We start from the raw sequence: 20,458 nt of genomic DNA, 5'->3' as shown, positions 1-20,458 counted from the left end.
CAGGAAGAAGGGAATAGTAAATCACTTCGGAAAAACTTTGCAAGAAAAATGGAGGGACTTGTCTAGGCAGTCTCTGAGAATCAGACAAAATTATAAACAACCCCCCAAAAAATTTCTGACTATCATTCAATAGCATTTAAACCAGGGGTGAAATCCAGCAGGTTCTGACAGGTTCTGGAGAACCAGTAACAGAAATTTTGAGTAGTTCGGAGAACCGGTAGCGGAATTTTTGAATAGTTCAGAGAACCAGCAAATGCTGGCCCCAGAGTGGAGTGGGAGATTTTGCAGTATCCTTCCCCTGGAATGTGGTGGGAATGGAGATTTTGCAATATCCTTCCCCTGCCACACTCACCAAGCCACACCACGCCCACCAAGCCACGCCCACAGAACTGGTAGTAAAAAAAAATGAATTTCACCACTGATTCAAACACACACCAAAGGGTTACCAATTTCCAAATGTGTAGTGAGATCAGAAAAATAGTCACAAAGTAGAATTGCTTCAACAGTATGTCTCTGGCCCTGGATAAAAAAGGCTAACGGAAGGAATCATCTGACTCTGTAAGAGATGACCAGGCTGAGCCCAAGAGAGGGGTCAAATGTGTCTTCAGTCTCAAGTCCCTTCACGCCCAGAAGAGATCTACCATGAATTACATTGACCACCAATCTACCACCAATTTGCTTTGACTGTTAGTAGTACAGATTCTTCTGGAGAGCTTTAGCATTCAATAAAGCTATCTTCATCTGAACTGTCTGGACTCCCAATTTCCTGTACTTTGCAGTTCCAGTTTTGAGCAGGCCTCTGTATTTCTGTATGCAAAACAATAAACAAAGCAACAATCAACATTTGGCCGCCATATTGTAGAAACCTGCTAGAGAGGAAGGGGAACCATAGACAACTTCCTCCAGTTGTTTGACAGGTCATTAAAGGTTATCATGGATAAAGTTTTTATATTTGATTAACACTGAATTATTTATTTGTTTATTATTCATTCATTCATTCATTCATTCATTTATTATTCATTTATTATTTGTTTGTTTGTTTGTTTGTTTGTTTATTATGTCTGCACCAGCAACAATAAATGTGGCTGTATGATTCCTCTTAAATGTGAAGGATCCAGAGTATTAGTTCTTATGCAAGCTGTTTTGTTACCCCTAGATGTCCCTGCTTGATCTAACATTCAATCTTGAAAGAATAAATGTACTTAGCACCAGATTTTGCATCTCACAATTTTTCTTTCATCACATTGCTGTCTAAGGCAGGTTATATCATCCCACCCTTATAGTCATAAAACTATCTCTAATATTCTTGCCCCAGAGGTTAAATAAAATGTACACAAGTAATAGAAATACAATTGTATTTTATTTCAATTCTGCAAAATTTGGTCACCATTAATCAATTATTGCTTAATGCAGTTGAGAGAATAGTGTAGAGTATTTTGTTATTGTTGTTAAAGAAGGATTTTTCCCTCTGCCCCTCAGAGATGTCATTAAATAGATGAAGCCAACACAGGTTCTGTTTTACACAGGCAAATAGGAGAGGGTTAAATTAATGGTCTATGTAGCTTGTATCCAACCATATTTTATTCAGTTAAAATGTTGGTACCAATGAGATGCTGATACGTTTGTAAACTGAACCGTCAGTACATGAAGAATTCCACAGGGCCTTAAAAAGAAGAAGAGAATGTCAAATGAACGCTCAAATATTAAGGTCCAGGTATCATTGACAACAGACATAAAAGAACATTTGTGTTACCAATCCTTTGTAATTTAAGAAGGTTACATTAAAAAAATATTTGATTTTTTTTAAAACTGTGACAATAAATACTTAAATAATAATTAAAATATGTAGGATTGTGCTATAATAATCAAAACGGCATCTAAAGCACTATCGGTATGCCAAAAAAGAGGTCTCCCAAATTGAAGGATAGAAAGAGCAAGGGGATAATCAAGTATAGAGTGGGGAAATGAATTGATTAATGTTAATTAACAAATAATAAATTACCTATGCTCGGAATTCAATATCTTGACTATTGCAAAGAAAATTTGATTGTATTCAACATGCAATACATGTTTTGGGTAGATCAAATGAGTTGCTAAAAGCTAACAGAATATTTAGCAGGAATTCTTCAGTGAGAATCTAATTGTTGCCTCAGGTTTACAAATTGACTGTGAAAATGGTAACAAACCCCATTTTCAATGTAGGTAGATCTGTCTGCCTTGCAATCAGGTTGCATGATGGCATTATAATGAATGGATATAGTATAGTATGAATATATCCTTGTAAAAACACAACACAAGAGGGAGAGAGGGAGGGAGGGAGGGAAGGAAGGAAGGATACTTTCCTGTTTATTGTCAAACATATCTAAGAACCAGAAGAAATATAAACATATTAACTGACATATAAATATGAATATGGTAAGTGTATCATCACTATGCATTTTGAGATGACAATATGTTTTAAATATTGAAACAAAACGATGATTAATTGGAAGAAGGGGAAAAAATATCCAGAATAGCAGAAGGAATTAACAGTGACTGTAATGGCTATTATCAGGGATACCTCTTACATCTTTGTGTAGTATTCCAGTCACCACATAATTATAGAACAGAATGTGGAAAAGTGCAAATAGAGCGTTCAAGATAATGAGGATGTTGCAACTGTATTCATATGCGGAAAGACACAGAAATTTGAGACAAGAAGTTCAGAAAAAAAGATAGTTGAAGAAGAAATAATCAAGATGTATAGAACATAGAGAAAGTGAAATATGAGCATAAGGATCTGTCCATTCAAACAGGGCTGGACGTGATTCAAAACAAAGGAAGCAATTCTTAACACAGCATGTAACTAACCTGTGAAATTTGTGGCCACAAGAGATGATGACAGCCATTAACTGATATGGCTTAAGGGGGGGGGGAATTAAGCATGTTTTAAAGATATCAAGATAAGGCTTAAGACCATAAAATATTTTTAATGCTTGTTGGACATCTTAGAAAATGCTTAGACATTAACTTGGCTGTCAACATCACTATGATGGAAGTATAAAATCATAAAAAATATAAGCATTAGATGGGCTTGCCACATTATTATTGGGGTTAGTATTGATTATTAGTATTATAGCCATATTGCTAAAATGGTTTGAGGAGAAGCACTGAAGGGTGGGCTGCCTGTATATTTGTTGAACTTGCTTGGACACGTTCATTCAGTGTACTTAGCAACAGCTGAAAGAATAATATGGTTTAAAAATGGAAAAGCAGTTATGAAATAGATACTGTACCAAAAATATGGAATCTATAAATATATGAGTAAAACTTTGCTTTAAAGAAAACAGTTGCTCCCACTCACTTAATTTTTTTTTAATCTGTGTACAATTTCTGTTTGTGTATCTCTCTCTCTCTCCCCATCCCCACCTCCCTCTCCTTTGGGAATATACTGGAGACATCTAGAATGGTTACTCGGAAAAACAGGTAAGACAATCAGGGTACATTTTGTTTGTTGACCAGCAGATGAGAAGGACTAAATATTCCAGTCACTTTTAGGGAACCACTAGGGAAAGCTGTTTATCAGTCCATCTAGCCTTTAAAAATTTGCTGTGAAAATGTGCTACAGGCATCAGGGGAAGAAAAAAAAAAGAGAGCTGAACTGTACATTATGTTGAACAGCTCATTAGCTTTAAGAGATTTATGCTGCAGCGTCTACAAGAATATATTGCCTGCTTGCTGCCATGTTTACTAGCAGATAAGATGACTGGAATTGCAGACAAACTAAATGAAGGGGGGACAGAGTGTTTAGGCTATGGAATTCCAATTTCAAGGTTCCAACAACAGGGTTCTCTATCGGTTTGAAGACATATGGTGGCTTATGTGAATATTAAGCCAAAGGAGATCATCAGGCTATCTTGAGAAACCATCTTGCCTATGCATCTTTCACAAGTATTATATTTATAGAAGAGCTGTTTTATGCTTGTGAATTATGTTTAAAAGGGAAGGGGGAGAGAAAAAGAGAGAAATTCAACCATGTTTTCCCCCCTTTTTGTTAAATCTGTAAATCTTAAGGCCATGTACATCTGTCGGATCAGAGGAGTCATTTTTCAGATGCCATGTTGTCTTCTGCTAATAGTAGCTATTTTGGATACTTAGCAAAAATTAGCAGACAGAAAGCACAGCAGTGGCAACTGTGCTAATGCATGTGTTAATTAAGAGCTCGGCTGCAAAAAGACACTTTTGACGGTTTTAGAATTTCATTTATAGGTTTCAAAACTCAGATGTTCCCAGTGTATGCACATATGGATACACAAAGCACCGAACAGCTAACTTTTAATTGCCAGAGAATTTGGCTGGGACACAAGAAGCAAACCAATATTCTTTGCTTGTTCTATTTTTTCCTGATTAGATTTATTTGCATTTTTCCTTCGGGAACTAAAAAGAGGGCACACAATTTTTTCTCTTATTTTCTCCCCCATCCCCTCCCCAAAAAAACCTATCAGGGGTAGATTAGGTTTATGTGACAAGTGGCCCAAATTTACCCACCAAGCTTCCAAGAATACCAGCAACATTGCAAGCAGCTTTATTGGAAACTATTTACTATTTATTACCACTTATTTCTTTCCCTCAACATGTCTACAGCACACAAACTGAGTATGCATCTTAAACCATCTAAAAAAAAAAAATCCCTATAACATATGTAACAATTGAGAACTGTTTCTTCAACAGATAAGAGCAAAATATTCCATCATGTTGTGAAGTGAGAAATTCATAGCTATAGAAGTAGGAAAACAAATGGATATGAGAAAAGCATTACAGGCCTCCCCCATCTGCTCCCTCACAAAAGCCTAAATTAAGATTTACCCCATGAGTTCATGCATTTTCGCCATCAATGCAGTGAAACCCAATGGTTTCCCCATTCTCTCTGTTTTAATAAATCAAGTGACTAAAAAGAAATAAAACCTAGATCTCTCTATTGAAGCAATCTCTGAAAAAAATAAAAATAAAGCAAGGATAAGAAAGTTAAACTGACACTTCTAGTTGAAGAAATCAGCTTTGCTTTTCATGTCTATATATAGCTACCAATTAAACACAGAAATTTGACGATTTGTCTTTAAATCATTTATTTGTGGTATTAGAACTTGGATAAACATGATGAAACCCTTGCTCCATCTCCACCCCATCATTTCCCCCTCAGTTTTATTATGTTAAACTAGTTTCTTTATTTGAATTACTACCATTCTTTATCAGATCTTGTAGCCTAGATTATAATAATAATAATAATAATAATAATAATAATAATAACAAGTCAAATTATTGATATTATTAATATATTTAATTATATATTAATTAATATATTAATATTAATATATTAATTAATATATTAATTATTAATTAATATATTAATATTAATAATATTATTAATACATCAGTCAAATGCAAAAAGCCGCACTGCTTGGATCTGCACGCATATTACGAAAATACGTTACGACGTCCTAGGCCCCTGGGTGGGGCCCGACTAGTAACCAATGCCAAATCCGGCGAAACAACTGGCCGATGTGATACAATTGAATAATAATAATAATAATAATAATAATAATAATAATAATAATAATAATAATAATAATAATAATAATAATAATAATAATAATAATAATAATAATAATAATTATTATTATTATTATTATTATTATTATTATTATTATTATTATTATTATTTTAGACTGGGGTGCAAATGGGCCTGGCTGAGGTTACTAACATTTGCAGCCACTTGGTGGGGGGAGTACTAATGATGCAGAATTTAGGAAAGTAATCAAACTTTTATATACAATATTGTATATTGTAGTGCATATGTCTTTCAGTCTTGGAATGAACACACACACACACACACACACACACACACACACAGACACACATACTTAGAACTAAATTGTTTCTAAGCTTTAAATGTACCTATCCTAAGTTATCCACATCTAACTTATTTAGAGGTTTCCTTTGTCTGATGTCTAATGCACCCTTAAAGTCATCTCTTTCTTGTAGGAAGTAAAATGGAATATAATCTTTTTTTGGGGGAACCCCTGTATGTTGATAAGAAACCAAAATTGGTTTCTTAACAACATACAAAAGCTGAGCAAATCAACCTTGCAAATTCATTCTTTAAAGGAAGAATTTGTTCAAAGCTTTCTGAAAATAACAAAACTCCACTGTGTTTCATGTTAGTATATGAAACTTTAAAGCACATGTTAGCAAAATCTTTAAGACATCATGATTTTAAACATCCATTGTTTTCAACTAGACAATAACATTATGTGGCCCAACATATCTTATATAAACTGCTTAACAGACAACCTTTTCCAAATGGATCAAAACTAGTTCTAAGCCACATCACCTCTTAAAGTACATCTGGCACATTTTTTTTAAAAAAAAGAAGAAAACGAAATTGTACCAATTTTGAATAACAAAAAAGTTAGTCATAATGACTTAAATAATACCCATTTGGTGAAACTTCTGTATCGATTTGGAACCTAACATGCAGCTGAAAAATCCTACAAAGCTGGATATTTTATTTACCGTAATGGATGATTTAGGAAAACATGAGGAAAGCAACACGTTGTATCCACAGAATAATAATAAATGCAAACCAGGATAATAAATGCAAACCAGTTATCTTAAACTGATGGTGGGGGGGAAGGTAAATCAACCACTATCTCAGTAATGCCGCCTCCTATAAGTTTCCTTTCCAATTAGACCCATTACATTTTTCCTGAAGTAATCTTGTTTTGCTTCTGATTTATTTATTTATTTCAGTCAGACTGCAACTTGATGATTTATTACTGTTATTGTGTTTTACTGTAAAATTGATGGTTCTCTTGGCGGTCATAATTTATTGCTCTTTCTGATGCTTTACTGTACTGTGTTCAGTTATTAATATTATTTTTTTAGACCTTGTATACATATGATGCAGATGATAATGTATGTATAATAGGTATATACATATAATTTTCTCAGAATTATAGACCTTTATCACTGGTGGCTACTGATAAGATAGAAAAATGATCCAAGGTTGAGCAATCGTGCAACCCCCAAATAAAGGCAGAGTAAAACTTGGTAAATGCAAGAGTTCAAGCGATACATTTTTCCATGTGACTACACCAGTGTTAACTGTGGACAGAGTGCTAAGACAGAATCTCCTTAATGTCTTAATGAAAAGGTGATCCTTTAAATTTAATGAACATTATACACAAAAAATCCCCATAAAAACAAAAACACCACTACACATATATCTGTGCCATGCAGTTCACTCCAAATGTGAAAAAGAGAAATTCCCTACAAATAAACAGAAGACAACAATCCACATCAAAGGATAGAGCTGACATCAAAGGTCAGGCATTTACTTTAGACCAAGGATACCAAAAAGCAAAAGATAACAGGATGATCTTTAAGTAAACAATAATTCTGTTTTAGGTTTTCTCTCCAAACCTTGATTACCAATACTCTTTGAAGACAGATTCTAAAGCAAGAAGAAACCAAAACTCTTTTAACTGTTCCATCAACGTGAGCATTTTCTTAATAGCCACTGTTCATACTCTCACCAGGGAAAAACAACTAATTTTCAGTTAAATTACCAACAATATTCCCCACTGAGACCCAACGATTAAAATATGAATCTAAAACTCTTGACAAATTTCTGAACGCTTTCCTTTGTAAAACAAGAAAAGAAAATGATTTGAGCTTCTGATGATTACAAGCATAATAGATTCATCCGGTTATTGACAAGCAAGTAAATGCACACACACATATATAGAAAGATTTCAAATTCTGCTGGTAAATTTTCTCATATTTACCTCAGAGGAAATTTAGAGAATGGAAGAAGACTGTTGATAAAACACATAATTACATAGAAGCATAGTGCGCCAGCAGATAGATAGAAGGGGATATTTTTTTTTCAGTTGCAGAAGATATTTAGGAATCATTTAGGAGCAAAAGATGAATGAGGTAGCTCACTTTTGCGATAATGCACAAGCACAGAAGTGGCAAGAAAAAAAGAGGCGGGTAGAGATTTAAATATTAATTCAGGAGATAAATGAGAAAAATCCCTGTAAAGTGCAGTTACTTACATCATGGCCTACAACTTCAGTCTGTGTGGATTTATCTACTTGCGAGACAAGCACACTCTGTAAATGCCGAGCTTTTTCCTGTGGAGAAAAATAAGATATATATTCCTGGTCAGCAAGTTGATTTTCTTAACATTGTCTAAAAGTAACCTAACCCCCTCCTCAATCCCAAGGAAAAAAATATCCCACTGCAATAACTACGAAAAAAGAAGTGAATGTTTTCAAGAGACAATGTACCCTCCTGATATTATTATTTTTTAGATAGATGGTAAGGTCATAAATCATAAATTGTCAACATTAAGAGAAAGTCACCATGGAGTGTCACAAAGGACCATTTTTTAAAGAAAATAATGTAAGAGTTAAAAATACTTTGTAAAAATCCACATGGTATTCTTTGCAGATGCTAATAGAGTTTTACACACACCAAACTATTTATGGACCCTTTCCTCTATTTGTTTACCCAAGGGGAAAACAGAAAACAAAACTGAATTAAAATTATGAAAAACAAATTAAAAATCAGGAGACAATATATTTTTTAAAAAACCCATACCTACCATCACTTACAATGCATACTTTACTGTATTTCAGCTTTGAATGTTTTTCTCTTAAACTTAATTATAAAATTCATTAAGCACCTAAGTTTTACTGACACATTACTGAAAGATATATGAATTATTTTGTTTTTAGTTATTTGCATATGCCCACTTATAAATCTCTTGCATTCTGTCTATGTTAATTTACTAATTTATGTTTTACTCCATAAAAATTGCATTCTACTAGAGATTTAATTATACATTTGAATGATCATCATAATAACATTTCTAAACGGACTTCCAGGAAAGAAATGGCTGAGAGGATAGCCAACAAATGCGGCAGAATGAGCAGCTGGTGAGTAGACTGGTCACTGGTGGGTATAGAGTTCTGGGAGAAGAGGGAATAGCCACCTTGCTAAAACCACATGTTTATGGACAATGGACTTGCAATAGACTTCCTTGTCTAATCACTAATAAATCTGCTTTCCAGTTATTAGGAATCTTTGGATCAACACATTATATAAGACGGGTGATTTTCCTTCCATCCTTAGCAAAAGAGGTTTTAAATACCAGCAAAAGTGACTGATTTTGGAAAGTTACAAATGGATGAAGGGTTCAAGTGGATTTAAAATAAGTTTTTGAAATTAATAATAAGAATCCTTCCCATGGGAAGGTGCTGTTGCTGTGAATTAAAAAAAAAAAGATAGGATAGGAGTCTGAAGGTTGGACACTAGAGGGAACCAGGAGGAATTAAATATTAGGATGAAAGAAGCACTTACATTTGATTTATTGATGCAGAATGGAACAAAGTACATTAACACTGAATGTAATTAATAATATTTGTCAACAATGGATCAGAAATTAATTTTAATTTCTTAAACTTTAATTTTCTTAAACGACACTTAATTAGTGTCTGTTATTATAGAGTATATGTTTAAAAATGTTTAAAAGATGAAACAGACTTACTAGGCAAGTCTGAGATGGATCTAAAAGTGTGTTTAAAAATGACAGGCTATAAGAATGATATGGAAACATTGTTACGTTGAGTATATGAACAAAACTAGCTGATGTCTTAATTAAAAGGGATACACAATATCAAACCAAGAGAGTAATTCTGGATAATGATCTTCTATTGGATTTACAAAAGATTCTTGTTAAACTTTTGAAAAAAAAATGGTGAAAAGGGACAAAGAAAATCATGAAAAGGAATAAAATTCTAAGATTTTATTTGAATGGATTAAAGATCAAGATTATTAAAAATAAATTAAACATAAAGAAGCTTTATTTGATCAATGTTAAAGTAAATGTTATTATTGCTAGTAACCCTTAATGGACTTTTGTTGACCACAACTGAAAAATGAGGCTCTAACTATTTGTTTATAAATAAGAAATCATTCACAATGATTTAGACTAGTGTGTATTCATTTTGGCTTCCCTATTCACCTATATTGTTAACTATAATAAGGTCCCTGATGATTGAATTCTTCTTGGTTAATAAAATCATTTATATACAAATTAAGTGAAAACTCCTAGATTAAAACTTGATGTTATGTGCAAAGACAATACACCAAGAAAACCGCTTCAAAAGGAGTGAGACAAGAATATATTCTAGCCTTTCTAATCTATATAAACTCCCTTATAGAGAAGTTCAATAGTCCATCTTTTCATCCACGAAAATTGGCAAATAGACATTTTTCTGTTCTTTTGTATGCAGATGCTGCTTCTCTCACACACGTTGGCTTGAAACAGGTGCTCCATGTACTTGCTGAGCAGTGTCAAGAAGAATATGTAGAAATTAAGTACTTTAAAACTAAGGTTGCAGTTTTTGCTAGGTACACTAAAGCACAGGGCTTTGGTGGCTAAATAATCGCTTAATAAAGCAAGTGAAGAGCTTTAAATATATCTGGGGACTGTTTTCTATAGTACAGACAACCCCGATTAAGTTGCCTTAAATGCACAAAATATAGTGACAGCTTTCAATGCTTCTACATCTCCAAAGGAGCCCAACCAGTGGTGGGATTCATTTTTTTTTTTTACTACCAGTTCTGTGAGCCTGGCTTGGTGGGCATGGCATGGCTTGGTATGTGTGGCATGGCTTGGTGGGCGTGGAAGGAGAAGACTACTGTAAAATCTCCATTTCCTCCCCACTCCAGGTGAAGGATACTATAAAATCTCCATTCCCTCCCAACTCCAGGGGAAGGATACTGTAAAATCTCCATTTCCTCCCCACTTCAGGGGAAGGATACTGCAAAATCTCCATTCCCTCCACACTCCAGGTAAAGGATACTGTAAAATCTCCATTCCCTCCCCACTCCAGGTGAAGGATACTGTAAAATCTCCATTCCCTCCCCACTTCAGGGGAAGGATACTGTAAAATCCCCATTCCCTCCCAATCAGCTGAGACTCTGGAGGCAGAGAATAGATGGGGGCGGGGTCAATCAGAGGTGGTATTTATCGGTTCTCCAAATTACACAAAATTTCCGCTACCAGTTTTCCAGAACTGGTGAGAACCTGCTGAATACCACCTTTGAGCCCAACATATGCTTCTTTTCAGCTGAAATCTAAGGTTAGCTCCTTTTTGGAGTTCAGTTTGGCTCCTGCTGGTTAACCTTCTTTTTGCAGTGTAATCCAACTTTTTCAGATCAATTTTCCAAGTACTTTTTCGCATTCTGAACTTTGTGCTTTTCCATGAAGCTGGTATATTTAAAATAGAAACTTCTAACTGTATTTTCATTTTCTCAAATTGGCTTAAGATTTTTTTTTCCATCTGGCTTGGTCCCTTTAATTATGACCTTCAGCCTCCCTGGTGCCAGGCAATATATGCCAAACTGCTACTTATGGCTTTTCATGAGTAGCGATCACCCTGATGGGCTATGAATGCACAATAGCTGGTCTCAAGCAGTGTGTCATTGATTTAGAATTGCAAGTAGATTTATCAGTTCTACCTAGAAACATCATTCTGAGCCACTCTGCACGCCGTCTTCAACCAGCCAGATACCTCAGTTACATAACAATTAGAAAACAATTTTGGATCAAATTCCAAAACTTGAAAGTCTTTTATCCTTGGCCAGATTCAATGCTCTCTCACCAGCCATCCCTTTAGGGATTCACTCTGATCTTTTTTATCTGAAGTTATTATTAACAGATCAATCTGACTTTACTTCTTTGACTATAGCTAAGTACTTTTCTATAATTTATACAGTATTCCATTGTTTTTTCCCCCTGATCTTTAGAAGCTTTTTTTTTTTTCCTTTTTACCCTAATTAGTGGAAATTTTCTTGTTTTATTTGCTGGTCTAGGATGAAATAAAATTTAATTGCTTAATAAGAGATGAGATTTGTTTAAGAGAAGTTATTAACATTGTACATGTTGTGTGTGTTCATATGTGTGTGTGTGTGTGTGTGTAATTACTTTAAAATAATATTTCAGAAGACATTTCCTTTCAAAACACAGATATCTTTTTTTTCCTAAGTGAGAAAATTATATGAATATTTTGAACATCAAAACCGGCTAACAACTGATCCATGGATCAGTTTATCCTTGCTTTGACTGAATCCCTCAAGCATCCTTAATATTATATGATCATTTGGAACTACTTATAGGAAATGTAATTTGACCAACATTATTCATCCCTGGTTAATTATTTGGCATTAATTTGCAATTACCACAAAGTTCTATTAAACACATTCATGGCATAGATCCAGCAGCTGTATTCACGCATGCTTGAGAAGAGGTATTTATTCTTTTTGGCTAAGTCTCACTAGGATAGCTTTATCCACTAAGATGAATAATGAAACAATGACTCACATGTCATTCTCAATATGACAAGGGAAGCAATAGAACACATGCATGTGACCAGTGGTGGGATTCAAATAATTTAACAACCGGTTCTCTGCCCTAATGACCAGCTGGGTAGGTGTGGCTCAGTAGTCATGTGACTGTGTGGGCATAGCCAACTCAACGTGACTCACGTTGATGGGCACTTCGTCTTAACTGTTACAATGTAATAAGGGTTAACCAGAGAGGCAGTTTCTGTAAGGAGGGCACTAAAAATGAGGCTAGAAACAACATTAGAATGTTTCCTTCCTGTCTTCCTTACAAGATTAACCCTGTAAAGTGGGGAAAAAAACAAAAGGAGATTTATTCTAACAGCCGGTTCTCCGAACTGCTTAGAAAGTTAACAACCGGCTCTCCCGAATAGGTGCGAGCTGGCTGAATTCCACCACTGCATGTGACCATTTCTAATGAATTTTGTGTATCTCAGTGAAAGCAAATGTTTGCCATTCCAAAAGTTACAGTTGCATAATGAGTTCTATTTGATTCCATCTTGTTTTCCATCCTTACAAGTTAGCACCACCACAAATCCTTCCTACTTTTTTTCTCTCCTTTTCCCTCTCCCTTTGCCCCCCCCTCTTTTTTGACTTACTGCCCCTCTTCCTGGCTATTGCATGAAGGCTGCCAATTCCGTTTAGAATGCACTTTGAATACGGGGCCCCTGTATGGCTAGTCATTCCCAATTTAAGGGTGCGGTGCTCATCACTTAGTTAAGACTTAGTTAAGAACCATGATGGCACAGTGGTTAGAATGTAGTATTGCAGGCTATCTCTGCCAGGAGTTCAATCCTGACCGGCTCAAGGTTGACTCCACTTTCCATCCTTCCAAGGTCAATAAAATGAGCACCCAGATTGTTGGAGACAATATGCTGACATTAAAAACCATTCAGAGAATGCCATAAAACATTATGGATCAGTATATAGAGCTATAAAGTATTATGGAGCAGTATATAAGTCTAAGCGTTATTGCTACTCCACTTGTGGCTATATAGAGATTCTAGGCCTGTGAGGGTGAACCTATGGCACGCATGCCATAGGTGGCATGCAGAGCCCTCTGCAGCCGTTGCCCCAGTTTAGTTCCACAGCACATGTGTGTGTGCCTCCCACTGGCCAGCTGATTTTGGGGTCTCTGCCATGCATGCACAGGGGAGGAGCACATGCGGGAGATGCATGTGCAAGTGTGTGGGCATGTGTGGATCATATGTGCAGAGTGGGGGGGGTCACACATGCATGCACAAGGGGCAGGGGGAACACGGGGGTGTACCCCCACCCATTTTTTATCCCAGGTGGGTGCAGGGTGGCCTACTAGGCCCAAAATAGGACACAGGGGATCACACGTGCATGTGCAGGGGGAAGGGGGGGTCACATTGCAGTGCAGTGTACTTTTGGCACGCGATGTTCTAGGCTAATCCTTCTTTTAATTGTGACCCAGGTTCTGCCACTCTTTCTCTTACATGATGACAGGGGATGTAGCAAATCTGGCCAGAACTTTGCCATGGTACTGTTTCCCTTAAGTGAAAATTGATATACCACCAAAGGTAAATTCCAACTTTGCAAAGAACTCTCATGCTCCTTAACAAAGTTATTGCCATTAACCATCAAATTTTCCACTCACTAACGAGGACATGAAAGGAATCCCCAGCTGATGTCCCCTGGGCAATAGTGATGTCATGGTTAGGGTTAGGGGTTAACCCTAGAAGCACCTTGATGTTTCCAGCAAGACAACAAAAAATAACTTCTTTCCAATATTTTGTCAGCTCCGTGTCTTGGTTTTCTAACCAAGTGGGAGTTGAGTTCTGTAGCACATTTTTCAACACCCAGGAGCTAAAAAAACAGAATACAATCAGAATGATAGTTAATCTGGCATGAAATTTAAATTGTCTATTCTTACCATATTGAAACAGATTTTTCTTTTGGGGACATATTTAGTCTGACTTTTCTGTCATCTAAATGGTTTCATAAGTTCAGCACAGCCCTTGGCATCATAAGAACAGTCTCTACCATGAGAAAGTATGGCTCCTTTGGATTAGACCTGGCCATTCTATGGACTCTGAGCCACATTTGCCCCTTTGGCTGTCCTTGCCCAGCCCACATGGATTGTTTTTATTTTGATGGTGACTGGTTTTTTGTTTTTTTTTAATGTATGTGCATGCCAGGAGTGGGTTGCTACCAGCATTACTGCTGGTTCAGTGCACAAAAAAGATTGTGCGAGTGCGCTCGCTTCATTCACGTGCGCTCCAAACGTGTGTTCCATGTGCAGTGGTGGGATTCAAATAATTTAACAACTGGTTCTCTGCCCTAATGACTATCTGGGTAGGTGGGGTTCGGTGGTCATGTAACTGGGTGGGCTTGGCCAACTCAAGGTCACTCAGGTCGATGGACACTTCGCCTTAGCTGTTACAATGTAATAAGGGTTAACTGGAGAGGCAGTTTCTGTAAGCAGGGCAATAAAGATTAGGCTAGAAACAACACCAGAATGTTTCCTTCCTGCCTTCCTTACAGGATTAGTCCTGTAAAGTGGAAAAAAAAAGGGGAGATTTCTTCCAACAATTGGTTCTCTGAACTACTTAAAAAGTTACCAACAGGTTCTCCCGAATAGGTGCAAACTGGATTAATCCCACCACTGTCCACGCGTGTGCACATTTGTAGCTAAAAAGATCTGTCCATGTGCAGAATGTTAGAAAAGGATAAAAAATTAATTTTTGCAATAAAGATTGTTCTCCGCATGCACAGAACCAAAAATCAAGATGGCGCCACCGACAATAGAACCAGTTCAGGGGCGTAGGAAGCCAAGCTACTACCTTCTTGGCCGAACTGTTCCAAACCAGTAGGAACCCACCTCCGGTACATGGGTGTGTGATTACACCTTCACAGCCCTATTGATTCAGCCCTGCATAACAGTCCCTGCTTCTCATGTGGGAAAATTAGTTGCCCAGCCCTACTTGGGAGGGTTATTGGTATTGTTATTATTATTATATGGAAAATACAATTTTTTATTTCTCTATAAAATTTATTAGCCGGCCATCTTGCCACATGATAAATATTTATTGAAAAAAGTGGATTAGACGAAATGCTGTTAAAACTGATAAATCACTACCTGTAATATAACTACTGTAATATAACTATTCTTAAAGTTTGGTTCCCCTTTATTTGCATTGGATTACAGAATGTAATTATACAACCACTTAATGTCTGCCTGATCTAAATGCAGCTAATGTATTACAATATTATACTTGAGGCTTTTGCAGTTGTTAATGATAGAGGTTACAAATATTGTGAGAACCACAAGATACACAGTGAAATAAATATATATCATAGCTACAGAGCTGACACATTCATTCCCAAAAGAACACGGGGGAAAAAAAGAAGCACACCATTATTTTGAAACCATTTTAATTGAAACCTACAGCACTAATTAGGAGTTAAGTAGAATTATAGATCACAGATTATGGAATTCAGCCATTAGTTGCAGAGACATGCCCAAGTAACTTAGTGTGAGGCATATTTGATTAGCACAATCAGTTTCGCAGCAAGTTTCATGCCTAAGACTGCTCAGCAGCATATCATTAACAATGGATTCCTCTAAAACTAAAAGTAATAGCAATTTTTTAAATAAAGGCCTTCAAAAAGTGATGCAGTGGCTCAGTGGCTAAGATGCTGAGCTTGATGATCAGAAATATCTGCATATGAAGTAATGGTTGCATTGAACAGTTTGGCAGCTCGAATCCCAAGCGCCGCATAACAGAGTGAGCTCCCATTACTTGTCCCAGCTTCAGCCAACGTAGCAGTTCGAAAGCACGTAAAAAATGCAAGTAGAAAAATAGGGATCATCTTTGGTGGGAAGGTAACAGTGTTTGGTGTGCCTTCGGCGTTTAGTCATGCCAGCCACATGACCATGGAGATGTCTTCGGACAGTGCTGGTTCTTTGGCTTTGAAATGGAGATGAGCATTCCCCCTATTCGGGAATGACTAGCACATAGATATGAGGGGAATCTTTACCTTTATAAAAACCATAGATCTAAATGAACACTATGGACCAATATCCACCATCTACCCCATATTTCAGTCCATTTCCTCTCCTCTCTGGGGATAGATTCAACTCTGCTTGGCACGCTTTAATAGGCAGGAGTTAGAGCCCAACTGTACAAGTCGTATAAACTCAGAGGCATCAGGGACAGGGCCAGCCTGTTTGCCGGTTCTCCCAACTACTCAAAATTTCCACTACTGGTTCTCCAGAACTTGTCATAATTGGCTGAATACCATCTTTGAACCAAGGCCTCTAAAACTATACTTGGCAAGATGGGGGGAAACCCGCAAGAACATAGTGACAAATCACTTCCTTACTTTTGCGAGAAAAACATAACCAGGATTCAAACTCAGCTCAAAGCAACCATTACTTCATATGCAGGTTAAATTCTTGCTCCAGAAGAACAAACCACCAAGAAATTCAAAGCAAACAATTGGACAGGCTAAAAACAAACAAAAAATTCATATTGGTACCTGACTTTGCACACTATTCAAGAACTACAAATAAGTCGCAGCCCTGAGCTGCATCCAACAGAGGGATAATATCAAGATCACAAGAAGTGTTATAATTCACTAGGGAGTCCACACTTGGAATACCGAGTTCAGTTCTGTGCACCACAATACAAAGAAGGCACTGAGACTCTGGAATGTGTGCAGAAAAGAGCAATAAAGATGATAATCAGTCCAGAGGCTAAATAGTACCATATGATGAATGCTTGAGGAAGCATTGAGGAATGCTAAGTTTGTCTTCTCAAAGAGGAGGACTAGGGGGGAATATGATAACTGTCTTCCAATACTTGATGGGCTGTCACAGAGAAGAGTGGGTTGGGTTATTCTCCAAAGCACCAGAAGACAGGACAAGAAGCAATGAGTGGATATTTGTGAAGGAGAGACCCAACCTAGAAGTAAGGAGAAATGTTCTGACAGTGAGAGCAATTAATCAATGGAGTAGCTTGTCTCCTAGAGTTTTGAAAACCCAGAGGTTGTCAAAAACATACTGGACAACCATTTAACCAGAATGGCCGAAGCAGTGATGGGATTCAATTTTTTACTTCCAGTTCTCTGGGTGTGGCTTGGTGGGGGTGGCTTGATGAGCATGGTAGGGGAAGGATACTGTAAAATCCCCATTCCCTCCCAATCAGCTGTGACTTGGGAGGCAGAGAATAGATGGGGACGGGGCCAGTCAGAGGTGGCATTTACCAGTTCTCTGAACTAATGAAAATTTCCGCTACCTGTTCTCCAGAACTGGTCAGAACCTGCTGAATACCACCTCTGGGCCAAATTTCTTCTGCCTTAAGCAGGAGGTTAGACTAGAAGACCTCTGAAGCCCCTCCCAGGCCTATGATTCTATGTTCTAATTATGCATAATACAAATGAGAACAAAAAGGCTTTGTTTAAAGGGATCCTCCACTAATCTTTTTTGAGCTGAACTGATGGATCCTTTGAGATTTTCTCTATGCATTCTCTTTAATTGGAGTCCTTCTGCAAGTAGGAAGGTGGCAAGGTCAAAACTAATAATTTTCAAACATATGCATAGTTTTTGTTTACAATTTCATCTTTTTTAAAACATTGGCAGATGTTGGGTGGCCCAAAGGGAGCAGCAATCATTCCAAGGACCTTTCGCTCTGTTTCATATTTTGATTTGTTTTTAAGATTTAACTTGTTGCTTAAATCGCTTGCAAAACCTACTAAAGACATCATCCAAAGTCAAAGCGACTACATTCCTCTAAGAAAATCGGAAATGCATTATTCTGTGGTACAGATTGCAGAATTAGACAGCATACAGAGCAGTGGTGGGTTCCGGATCCCGTTCCAACTGGTACAGTTGCAACGGGCCCAGCGGCGTTCACATGGATGCGAGCAGCATGAGCATGTGTCTTAGTGCCTCTGCGAGCCTCTGTGACTCTCCAGCTGCTCCACAGAGTGTCACGCGGGCGCTGTATGCGCCATGCACGTGCGCGGAAGCGTAGAAGCCTTAAAAGACAGGTAAGGAGTGCAGGCAGGTGGGCCCTCCAGAGCACCGTACCAGAATGGTATCCGGTGCTCCGGGCAGGCTCTGGTATGCCCGTATGCTGGCGTACTGCCTGCAACCCACCACTGATACAGAGTCTTCAATTTACAACAGTTCATTTAATGACCATTCAAAGTTACAATGGCACTTAAAAAAGTGGATCAAGACCATTTTTTCCCATCTATGACTGTTGCAGCATCCCCATGGTCACGTGATTTACATTTGGATGCTTAACTACTGACTCACATTTATGACGGTTGCAGTGTCCTAGAGTCATGTGGTCCTCTTTTGCAACCTTCTGACAAGCGAAGTCAGTGGGGAAACCAGATTCACTTAACAACCGACTGACTAATTTAACAACTGCAGTGATTCATTTAACAAATGTGGCGAGAAGAGTTTTAAAATGCGGCCAAATTCACCTAACAAATTTCTCACTTAACAACATTAATTTTGGGCTCAGTTGTCATCATAAGTTGAGGACTACCTGCATTCTAGACACTTGTCAACAAAACTAAACTCTCACAGTCCTTCAAATCGCCTTACATAGTTTACGCTTTGGTTTTCTCAGAGTTCTTTTCTTCTCAATAGTTAAATACTAACTTAGCATGTTCTTTATCTTCTTCCTTTCCAATAACACATATTGTGATTGGGAAAAGAAGCAGATTTTTTTGGCTCACACCAGAAAACTAGTACACAAATGCCACAAGTGGTGCTTAACTTAACTCTCTCCCTCCCTCCCTTCCTCTCCTCTTGCTTTATAGTCAGTAACAGGAGCTGATGGTCTTCTCTAACTAACAGATATATCAAGAATATCAAAAAAGGCTTCTTGAAGAAATATCTAGCTGTTCTGACCCCCCTCGTCCCACACCAACACGCACTCCGAGCCAAAGATAAGTTACGGCATTTAATTAACAGACAGACAGGTCCTTGGCAGCAAACCGGCACAGACAAGCTTGGATAGCAATCCAGCACAGATAAGGCTTGGCAGCAATCCAGCCTGCCAAGTTCACAAAAATGTTCTCTGACATTAATTCCTGCATTGACTTCTGCAAGAGGGGTGTGTGCACAAGCAGTCTTTTTATAGTCTGAAGAGGAGCCTAATGACCACCAGCTGAGTGCAATTACCTCCTGTAACTGCACAACTGTTCCTGATGCCTATTAGCTCTTCGGTGCCGGGCATCCAAGAACAACTCACTACTGGCTCCGGATCACTCTCCCTTGTCTCCTCCCCACTGGTCCAAGGCTCAGGCACCTCCTGGTGGACAACCAGCCTCTCTGCGCCCTGCTTGGAGTCGGAACCCTGTCCAGGGTCCTCCACATCCTCCAGAGCTGACTCATAGGGCCCCTCGCTGTCGGAGTCTGGTGGCAGCTCGAACAGCTCCTGCTGGGCCACAACACCTAGCTATAGAAGGAGAACCATCACACTGGTACCTGTGTTTCTCCAAAAATAACAGGATCTTATTTTCTTTTGACCCCCAAAATAAGCCCTTGGGCTTATTTATGGGGAGGTCTTATTATTTTTGAGGTGCAGGAGGTGGCGAGTGTGGTCACCTCATGGCTGATGCTCTATTGCAATATTTTTGGGGAGGGCTTATTTTCAGGGGAGGGCTTATTTTAGAGCAAGCACTCAATTGGGCTTATTATCCAGGGAGGTCTTATTTTCAGGGAAACAAAGTATACTTTAAAGTTTGATCATTTAGGTCAAGTAGAATTATTGACATAGTAAGAAATGTTATCTGGAATTGTACTTCTGATTTTTGTTTAGTCTCTATATAATAACTAAACAATGAACCTAATAAAAGGACCAACATCAAATAAATGCATTGACCATTTTGGAATTGGACTGGGATTTATTTTTCTAGAACTGCAGAGTAGGCTTCATTTTTATTTTTGATGCTTTCATGGACATGATGAGAATATTATAAATGAACTAGGAACACATTCATAGTTACAAGACAT

The 20,458-nt window shown here is 37.6% G+C and overlaps 1 protein-coding gene across 1 annotated transcript in view; it reads right to left on the bottom strand.

The window, feature by feature from the left end:
• Window positions 1-1,343: 1,343 nt before the first annotated feature.
• CCSER1 (coiled-coil serine rich protein 1) overlaps window positions 1,344-20,458 on the bottom strand; it is a 478,316-nt gene continuing 459,201 nt past the window's right edge. The window contains exons 9-10 of the mRNA XM_087724105.1: window positions 8,100-8,177; window positions 1,344-1,663 (exon numbers count right to left, since the gene is read on the bottom strand). Of these exons, the coding sequence (XP_087580231.1) occupies window positions 1,589-1,663; window positions 8,100-8,177 (153 nt within the window). The 3' untranslated portion in view covers window positions 1,344-1,588. The remainder of the gene's footprint in view (window positions 1,664-8,099; window positions 8,178-20,458) is intronic.

Source organism: Thamnophis sirtalis, unplaced genomic scaffold, assembly GCF_051295495.1.
Source record: "Thamnophis sirtalis isolate CommonGarterSnake01/CBP01778 unplaced genomic scaffold, rThaSir2_p1.2 scaffold_10, whole genome shotgun sequence".
NCBI lineage: Eukaryota > Metazoa > Chordata > Lepidosauria > Squamata > Natricidae > Thamnophis > Thamnophis sirtalis.
Note: the sequence above shows the minus strand (reverse complement) of the source record. Positions and strands in the feature narration are given on the sequence as shown.